Source organism: Erinaceus europaeus, chromosome 6 (assembly GCF_950295315.1).
Source record: "Erinaceus europaeus chromosome 6, mEriEur2.1, whole genome shotgun sequence".
Taxonomy (NCBI): Eukaryota; Metazoa; Chordata; class Mammalia; order Eulipotyphla; family Erinaceidae; genus Erinaceus; species Erinaceus europaeus.
This window is the reverse complement of record NC_080167.1, coordinates 27,296,373-27,306,786: the sequence shown is the minus strand read 5'-3', so window position 1 is coordinate 27,306,786 and position 10,414 is coordinate 27,296,373. Positions and strand designations below refer to the sequence as shown.

The window sequence follows — 10,414 nt, the reverse complement described above, 5'->3', positions numbered from 1 at the left end:
ATTTCTTGAGGTCTGTGTACTTTAATATCTAACAGAAATACAGTCAGAAAGTATATTAGGAAGTAGATAAGTGAGAGAGATTTCACCTTATGATGGGCCTGTTGGATTTAGGAAATGTAATCTCCCGCACAGGCTTTAGGTCCCATGTACTCCATAACCTAAAGAGAGAACAAGCCATCATTTAATTACGCACACTAAAGTTTGCCTTACTAAAAAATATATGTCTGCATTTTTTTATTTGAGTTAAAAATTATCTGGAGAGGCCAAGTGGTGGTGCACCTGGTTGAGCACACACATTACCATTCTCAAGTTCAAGCCCCCTCCTGCAGGGGGAGGGAGGGGAAGTTTCATGAGTGGTGAAACAGTGCTGCAGGTGTCTTCTCTTTCTCTTCCCCTTTCTATCTCCCCTCCCCCTTCTCAATTTCTCTCTGTCCTATAAAAAAAATCATCTGGAAGGGCAGGGGAGATAACATAAAGATAATGCCTGATCCTCCAACATCCTAGGTTCAATCCCTAGGATAGCTTACCAAAGCTGAGCAGTGCTCTGGTAAAAAAAAACAAAACAAAAAACCAAAAGAAACCAAAATACCCAAACCATATGCTGTCTGCAGGATACCCACTTGACCAAGTGAGACAAAAATGGGCTCGCTGTGAAAGAATAGAAAACCATCATGCAAGTTAATGGGCCTTAAAAGGGGGGGGGGAGACAGTAGTAGTGCAGTGGGTTAAGCACACATGGCGCAAAGCGCAAGGACCGGCATAAGGATCCTGGTTCGAGCTCCCTGGCTTCCTACCTGCAGGGGGGGTCCCTTTACAGGTGTTGAAGCAGGTCTGCAGGTGTTAGTCTTTCTCTCCCCCCCATCTCTCTCCTCTCTTGATTTCTCTCTGTGCTATCCAACAACAGCAATGGCAACAACAGTAATAACGACACAACAAGGGCAACAAAATGGGAAAAATGGCCTCCAGGAGCAGTGGATATGTAGTGCAGGCACCGAGCCCCAACGATAACCCTGTGGGCCCCCATAGGACCTTGCCCTCAACTTGGATCAACAATGGTAGAGAATTTTCCATCCTCCAAAAGGAGGATGGACAACAGACTCTATCTTCCACCTGAGGAAGATGGGTCCTGAAATTGGGGCAGCTTGGAATGTTCCTACTTATGATCATAGAATGTGAGCTCAGATGTACAGGGATGCAGAGGTCACATAGGCTCCTAAGCTGAATATGGGTCTCAGACCACATCAAATCGATGGGGTTTATAGCCAACAATATTTATACACCTTACCCATATTAGGGAGCTACTGTCTTCCCTGATCCAGCTTTCTGGTCCATGACATCATCTCCCCAGACAATAACTTGGACCCACCTGCATATCAGATTTCAGGCTCAGGGGAGAAAAGAAGAAGGAAAAAAAAAAAAAGCCACAGGCTCTTTGGAATATAATTAAAACATGCCTACTAGCTATCTACAAAATGGAGGACCCCCCAACTCTTCATCTGCACTATTCCAGCCTTTAAGTTCGTGATTGGTCAACAATTTGTTTGGCTTTATATATTAACTCTCTTTTCAGCCACCAGGTTCCAGATGCTAGCAGGATGCCAACCGGACTTCCCTGGATAGACGGCCCCACCAATGTGTCCTGGAGCTCCGCTTCCCCAGAGCCCTGCCCCACTAGGGATAGAGAGAGGCAGGCTGGGAGTATCAATCTGTCAATGCCAATGTTCAGTGGGGAAGCAACTACAGAAGCCAGACCTTCCACCTTCTGCATCCCACAATGTCCTTGGGTCCATGCTCCCAGAGGACTAAAGAATAGGAAAGCTACCAGGGGAGGGGATGGGATACAGCGTTTTGGTGGTGGGAATTGTGTGGAGTTGTACCCCTCTTCTCCTATGGCTTTGTCAATGCTTCCTTTTTATAAATAAATAATAAAAAAGCAGCTGGGATAGCCATACTCATATCTGATACAACTGACTTCAAAATAATGAAAGATAAGGATGAATAGGTACTACATAATGCTCAAGGGGATCAGTCAACTAAGAGGAGCTCATAATAAATGACACCTGTGCTCCAAATGAAAAGGTAGCAAGATACGTAAAGCAGTCACTGAGAGCTGAGAAGGCACATCAATAAGCAGTACAATAATAGTAGCGAATTTTAACTCCCCACTCTCTCAGGCAGACAGGTAAGCAGGCAGAAAGTTAATAAGGAATTAAATGAAGAAATGGGTAAGTTAGACTTATTAGACACCTTCAGGGTTCTTAATCCCAAGAGAGTAGAATATACATTCTTCTTGAGTCCAAACCTCCAAATATTGACTATCAGTATGCCCTAGCTATTAAAAAATGAGCTTTTTTGAAGCTGCTGTATCCTTATGAACAAAAACAAAGAGAATCAAATTTTTCTTACCTTACTATCCCATTTTCTAATCCTCCAGCAATCACATTGATAGATATTCCCTCAGGTTGGTTAGAGAAAGCAACAGACCAAATGATCTCTCTGCAGTGGACATGTCCAACTAGGTCCCCATTCACTGTCCAGAGTCTGAGATCACTACCTCCACCAGCTAAAACACAAATGTCATCCCTAAGGTCACCAAAGTATGATATTTTAACCCGGTGGTAGAATGATCAGAAGGCATCTGTTAGAACATGTATCTAGCTTATTACATTCCAACGTTATCATTAGAAAAGCTATATACCATAATAAGCACTAGGCAATTACGATCAGGAAGAATGAACTTGCCGGTATAAATTCAGAAATAGCTGAGGTTACACATATTTTTATTCACTTCCACACATATGGCAAGGTATGTGCTCTACCTGGTGATCAATGTCTCCAACCCTTTAGTCTTTATCTTAAGGTTACTTGGGTGGTACTCCCTGAAGGGTCAGGATTTTTGTTAAGACTACATCTGTTAACTTTCTTTCCTTCTTGGAGTATAAGATTTAGTCTGGGTCACTCAAAATAAATGTGGCCTATCTGAAAAATCATTATTTTTATTCTCTATATACCAAATGCTCTCCAAGACTCCTTTTGAATATGTATCAGGAGGCCTTAAAAAAGTTGAGAAGGCCTTTTTGCTTAAATCAGAAAAGTTCCAGCCATTATTCCATTATGTTGTACATTACCTTGGGATACCTGAATGCTCTTCTAGTGAGCTAGTAATTGCAGCAAAAGTAATTTTGTTTCTTGTTCCCATATGACTAGCTGATATAATATCACAGACATAAATCACAACTGACAGCAGGAAAGTAATTAACTTTACAAAATTCAGCTCTCTCAGGATCAGTCCTAACTTCCAAACGTTGCCAAAACAAGAAAGTACAGAAGTCTATATAAATAATCATTATATTATTTCCCCAGGTTCCTTTTTGATGTGACATACCAAAAGCTGCTCATGTACAAGTCAAGGGAGAGCAGTTAGGAAAATGATCAGTCATCTGCCTGTACTTGTATTACCAAAGCCAACTGCTTAATATCTTTTCCCTTAGATATGGTGAATGGAAACAGAAATGTTTTCACGACATTATTTTATTTAGCAAATACTTCACATCTGAAGTGTTTAATCATGACTGAAGATACTATGTTTTGAATGCAAGAGTGAAGAAAAGTTTTATAAGGGGAGTCGGGTGGTAGCGCAGTGGGTTAAGTGCACGTGGTGCAAAGCGCAAGGACCGGTGTAAGGATCCTGGTTTGAGCCCCTGGCTCCCCACCTGCAGGGGAGTCACTTCACAGGCGGTGAAGCAGGTCTGCAGGTGTCTGTTTCTCTCCTCTCTATCTTCCCCTCCTCTCTCCAATTCTCTCTGTCCTATCCAACAACAACATCAACAACAATAAGAACTACAACAATAAAACAAGGGCAAGAAAAGGGAATAAATAAATATAAAAAATTTTTTAAAAAGTTTTATAAGAACAAGAAAGGCCAGAGAAATCACTGGGCAGGCTGTGTGCCTTGTGGAAACAGATCAGGCTTGAAGCCTGGTGCCACCACTGCACAGGGGGAAGCTTTGGTGCAGTGGTGCCATCTTTTTTTCTCTCTGTTATCTCTCTACCTGAATGAAAAAGTGGGTTGGGGGTGGTGAAGTCATTCACTTGAGGTAAACAAGCGTCAGAATGGAGACTGATATCACCAGATAACAAAGCATGTGACTAAGAGGATAAGCATTTACACCTTCCTATCTCTGGGGATGGAAGAAGCTAAAGACTGAGCTCAATCACCAAAAACCAATGATTTAATAAAACGCTTAAGCATCACGCTTAGTGGAGGTTCTGAATTGGTGGACACATGCAGGTGCCAAGAAGGTGGTGCACTCTGACTCCCCAGGGACAGATCCTCTGGAGCTCGCTTCATGCGCCTCTTCACCTGGCTGTTCAATTCCATTCTTTATAATAAGCTATAGTAGTAAGTCTGAGTTCTCTGAATCGCCAAAGCAAATTATGGAACCTGCTGGTAGTGGTGGGGGTTTGAGAACTCCCAGACTTTCTAATTTCAAGTACATTTCTAAATTCAAGTGTCAGACTTGAATTACATTGTTCACTGCCCAGTTGGTGTGATAGAAATGGAGAATTCTTTGGGATTTGGAAAGACACCACACATTTGATACTAGAAAAAGGCAGATGAATATTAAAAATGAAAGAAGATAGAGGACCACCTTAGATGTGTGTCAACAATTTTCTAGACAGAAAAAAAAAGTTTTTCAAAGGAGCCTTTCAATTTTAAGATCCTTAAGAACTGAAATAAACTGAAAATTCATTAATTTCCTAACAGTTCTTTCCTGCTAGATGCATCAGGTTTCTTTTTTAAATTATGTATATATTTAAAGAAAAACCATGAATAAGGTCTTCGGACAGATAATATATATTTGCCATGCTAATTTTAAGGCAAATTACCCCTTCATTTGTTACTCTATATTATTGATCTTTCTCAGGAACTGGAAGATAGATATTCAAAATTACCTGCTCATGCATTTCATTTAGTCAGGAGGAAGCCATCAAAGATAACAGGTAAAAAGCAGAAGCAAATGAACTGGGCAGATAGATCACCTGGAGAGTACACTCCTGTTTCGCTATGTGCATGAGCCAGGTTTGAGCCTAGTCCCCACCTCACTGGAAGAGGCTTCAGTGCTGTGATAGCTCTCCCTCTTTCCCTTTGTCACTCTCTCTGTCTGTCTATCTGAAAAAAGTCCGCTTAAGTGGTGAAGTACTAGTGACGTTAACAATGAAGCAGAAGCAAGTACAGATAGAAAAATAGGAATCCAAGAAAATCCAGCAACTGGGAGGTTCCTCAGGGGCAGAGTACAGATTTGCCTACATACATTCCAGAGTTTGATCCCTGGATCTGTGCATGCAGATTTCTATCTTTAAAATCAGAAAGTTACATAACAATATAGTAAAAACTTCATTTACAAGTGCTCAAATGTAATCTTATATGTAATAGGTAAAGAGTTATGAGGGGGCTGGGTGGTGGCGCACCTGGTTAAGTGCACATCACAGTGCGCAAGGATCCAGGTTCAAGCTCCCAGTCCCCACCTGCAGGGGGAAAGCTTCACGAGTGGTGAAGCAGGTACTTCTCTCTCCCTTCCTCTCAATTTCTGGCTGTCTCTAATAAATAAATATAATTTTAAAAAAGAGTTATGATACAAGTAACTTTGGCATAAGTTGATGCCTACAGTGATGAACTTAAACCTTGGACTTTACTGTATTTTAATACAGTAATTTTATTCTCATGATTTTATGAAAGCATTTAGATCAGGCAGGGTCTGAAGAGACGCAATTCAGTTCCTTAACCTATGATGTAACTAGCTGGCTTAATGCATCATTAGTATAATGACCCTGAGTTTTGGTCTTATTGATAGCTCACCTGAATCACACACAGTGGCAATGTCGCCTGTGGTTTCACTGGCAGAGACAGCAGTGACAGGGCTTTTGTGTCCCACCAGACTTTGCACATAGCACAATCTGAAAGACCAAAGACACAGATTTGTATATGATCATTAAATATAATTGTATCCTCTTATTTGTCTAATTCTTTTCCTCCTACCTATGGTTAATATTCATAAAGAATATATATATGTATATATATATTTGATAGGACAGAGAAAAATAGAGGGGGAAGGGGAGATAGAGAGGGAGAAAGAGAGATACCTGCAGCACTGCTTCACCACTAGTGGAACTTCCCTCATGCAGGTGGGGCCCAGGGGCTTAACCCTGGGTCCTTGTGCACTGTGATGTGGGCCCTCAACCAGGTGTACCACAACTTGGCCCCTTAGTAAAGTTTTTTTTTTTTTTTATTTAAGAAAGGATTAATTAACAAAACCATAGGGTAGGAGGGGTACAACTCCATACAATTCCCACCGCCCAATCTCCATATCCCACCCCCTCCCCAGTAGCTTTCCCATTCTCTATCCCTCTGGGAGCATGGACCCAGGGTCATTGAGGGTTGCAGAAGATAGAAGGTCTGGCTTCTGTAATTGCTTCCCCGCTGAACATGGGCGTTGACTGGTCGGTTTTTAACTGATCTTTTGATTTAAATAAGATTACAAAGGCAAAGTTTGTTTTCATAGTTAAAGTTATTATAATGTAAAAGACAGTGTTCGACTACATCGAACACAGTAAGAATTGAAAATTTAAAAAACAGCTGTGTTTGAGCTGAAGATCTTTCATCTGTACCTGTTTAAATCCCATATGATGCAGGTTCCATCTCTGCTCACACTTATCATTATACTGTATGGTTTGCAAACAAATAAGCTGGTAATCTCTTCTGTGTGTCCATAGAGATGTATCTGAGACTCCATTTCTATCTCTGATGGCTGGAGTTAAAAAAAATTAAGTACAGTATAAGATAGAACCATGACAAAATGTGTTCTAAATGTGAAATTTTACATTTTAAGTGTTTATGTAGAGAAAAGATCAAAGTACACCAGATTATACAAAACTTTTAAATTAAACTTATGTAGTATATGATAAGCTTCAAAAAGATTTTCTTCCTTTCACAGGTATGAAACTTTCAAACTCCCCACAGACCCTGGGGCCTACCGTGCCATTTGTAAATCTGTTAGTGTAGGCTGTGATGACACCACATTTGCTCCCCGTAAACAGTTGGCAACTGTCAGGTACCCAGGCACAGCTAGTCACCTTTGAAATAGGACAAATCAAATTATCATGTTATAAATGTATGAATGTGGTCTTATGTTTTTCTATGTGCATACATAACACACACACACACACACACACACACACACACACACACACACACACACACACACACACACACAGCTTCTCATTCAGGATTGACTGACCAGACCCAAGAATGAAAGCATGTGAGATATTACAAGTCTGTGTTTCATATATCTACTTGGTCTTCACTTTCTTTTCTCTTTGTTGATAGGGAAATAGGGTACATATAAGTAAAGGTATTTTTTTTTTCCCTCCAGAATTATCGCTGGGGCTCGGTGCCTGCACTACAAATCCACTGCTCTTAGAGGTCATTTTTTCCCATTTTTGTTGCCCTTATTGTTGTTATTATTGTTGCTGTTGTTGTTGGATAGGACAGAGAGAAATGGAGAGAGGAGGGGAAAGCAGAAAGGAGGAGAGAAAAACAGACACCTGCAGACCTGCTTCACCACTTGTGAAGTGACCCCCCTGCAGGTAGGGAGCTGGGGGCTCAAACCAGGATACTTCTGTCAGTCCTTGCGCTTCGCGCCATGTGCGCTTAACCTGCTGTGCTACGAGCCAGCCCCTAGAACTTTTTTTTCAAAACAACTTTAAGGTTGGTTGACTAGAAGAAGGAAAGATAAGTGTAGGAGGAAAGTCTTGGATTGCCCCTTTGGGATTATAGACCTGTCAGCGCTAGGCACGAAGGCAGAGTTCAAAGTCAGCTCAACTCTGTTCACCCTGATAGGTCTTTTTCTGGGCACTGGATGACTTCCTACCATCCCTACTGTCTCTGATTCCATGTTTCCCACAGTTGACAATACCCTCACACTTTACTAAGAAGATAGAGGCCATTAGTTTTCATCCTCTTCCTTCCTCTGCACTTCAAAATACCTTGGTATCTTTTCCTGATAGTGAGGAGCAAGCCTGTATGTCCAGCCTGCCCTTCCTCCAGTGTTCCACAGAAACTGTGTCTTCTCCTCCTCAGAGTTTCTGAATATTTATTATCAACATCTTCCACTGAACGTATACATGTGGCTAAGTGTCTGCTACCTTTGAAAATGACTTTCTTTGATCCTGGTTCTTACTATCATTCCCAAGTCTATTGGATCTATTATTATTGTTGTTAATTAATGATTTAACATTGTTTTAAAAAGTGGTCAGATTTCAGGAGTATTGTCAAAGTTCTGTGCCCCACCTCTTCCAGCCCCTACAACCATCTCAGTTCTCATACTGTACAATAGAAAGGCTGGTTATTCTGTCTTTATTTATTTTTTTGTTGTTGTTGTAAGTTCATCTGCTTTAGTCATCTATTAGATCTAATTTTATGCTCTGAATTTCCTGTGCACTGTAACATGTGCGCTTAACCAGGTGCGCCACCAGCTGGTCTCTCTGAATGTCTTTATTGAATTGAAAAAGCTTGAACCTCTCTAATTATAAGGATTGATATTTCATAGCCTTTATTATTTCTTAGAAGTCTCTCAAAAAGCAAAGAGTAAATGTACTTATTTATAATGTGCTAAATAAAAGTAATTCTGTCTTTTAATTACCATATGGGCCTACAGAACTCGTTTACAAACCTAAACTACATTACAGGATTTTATTTTATTTTTATTGTTATAGTTATTATTGATGTTGTTGATGGATAGGACAGAGAGAAATGGAGAAAGGAGGGGGACACAGAGAAGGGGAGAGAAAGATAGATGCCTGCAGACCTGTTTCACCGCTTGTGAAGTGACTCCTCTGCAGGTGGGGAGCCGAGGGCTTGAACCGGGATCCTTATTCTGGTCCTTGCGCTTTGTGCCATGTGCGCTTAACCCGCTGTGCTACCGCCCGACTCCCGCATTACAGGATTTTAATGAACTTATTTTCTCTATCTTGAAACATTTGCTACTTTATGATCCTAGGAATTACTCATCAGTGATGACCAACTATGCTAAAAAAAAAAATCAGAAAGTGAAAGATAGCAAGTATAAAAGGAGTCTGGGCACACCATTTCTGTAGCCTACTTTGAGTTTTCATTGAACATAGATAAGAATTCATAATTTTTCTTTTTCAACTGATAATAGAGAAGAGAAGAAAATTGACCTCATAATTACTGAGGTTAATCAGAAGATAAAGGCAAATAGTCGGATTCTAGTAATGTTCTGATGATCATGAAATTAAACAAAGCAAATGAAATCTCAAAGTGAGTCTTCAGTTGATGATATCCTAGATGAATTTTCTCAACTTAAAGAATTTATGAGTGGGAATAGTGTTTCTAATGATGAAAATGAAATACAGTATTAACGTTCAGTTAGTCATCTAATGACTGATGAAAGCACTTGACCACATAATATTTTGCAAAAAAAAAAAAAAAACAACTGTCTGGATCATACCGTCTTGTTTAAATAACTTAAGAGAGTAAGTATGGGTGGCTGGACAGAGGCACACCCAACCAAATGCACACGTCAGAGTGTGCAGAGACTGGGGCTTAAGACTCCTCTCCACAGCATTGGTGGTGAAGCTTCACAAATGGTGATGCTGTGCTGCAGGTGTCTCTTTCCCTCTCTATCACCCACCTCTCGATTTCTCTGTCCTATCTAAAAAAAAAAAAAAAAAAAAGAAAGAAAGAAAGGAAAAAGGGGGAGAAAACTGACTGCTGGGAATGATGGATTCATTGTGCAGGCACTGAGCCCCAGTGAAGACCTTGGTGGCAATTTAAAAAAAGTATGTATGGGGAGTCGGGCTGTAGCGCAGCGGGTTAAGCGCAGGTGGCGCAAAGCACAAGGACCGGCATAAGGATCCCAGTTCGAACCCCGGCTCCCCACCTGCAGGGGAGTCGCTTCACAGGCGGTGAAGCAGGTCTGCAGGTGTCTATCTTTCTCTCCCCCTCTCTGTCTTCCCCTCCTCTCTCCATTTCTCTCTGTCCTATCCAACAATGACAACAACAATAATAATAACTACAACAATAAAACAACAAGGGCAACAAAAGGGAATAAATAAATAAATATTAAAAAAAATTTTTTAAAAAGTATGTATGTATGTACATATGTATTTAATTTTGCCACTAGGATAATGGCTAGGACTTGGCTCCTGTATGATGACTCCACCATTCCTGGTGGTTCTCCCTCCACTTTATTTTACTTATAAAGACAGAAAGGAATAGAGAGGAAAGGCACACCTGAAGCACTGTTCTGCTTAGGAAGTTGCTACCTTGCAGATGGGGGCCAGGGACTGAACCTGGGTATTTGCACATGGTACCATGTAGACTCTACTGAGT

The 10,414-nt window shown here is 40.8% G+C and overlaps 1 protein-coding gene across 4 annotated transcripts in view; it reads right to left on the bottom strand.

The window, feature by feature from the left end:
• The window catches only part of LYST (lysosomal trafficking regulator), a 188,280-nt gene that overhangs the window by 3,577 nt on the left and 174,289 nt on the right, over window positions 1-10,414 (bottom strand). For all 4 annotated transcript variants that reach the window (XM_016188071.2, XM_060191968.1, XM_060191966.1 and 1 more), the window contains 5 exons: window positions 7,036-7,134; window positions 6,670-6,809; window positions 5,861-5,958; window positions 2,407-2,563; window positions 87-158 (listed from right to left, as the gene is read on the bottom strand). In XM_016188071.2, coding sequence (XP_016043557.2) covers window positions 87-158; window positions 2,407-2,563; window positions 5,861-5,958; window positions 6,670-6,809; window positions 7,036-7,134 — 566 coding nt within the window. The remainder of the gene's footprint in view (window positions 1-86; window positions 159-2,406; window positions 2,564-5,860; window positions 5,959-6,669; window positions 6,810-7,035; window positions 7,135-10,414) is intronic.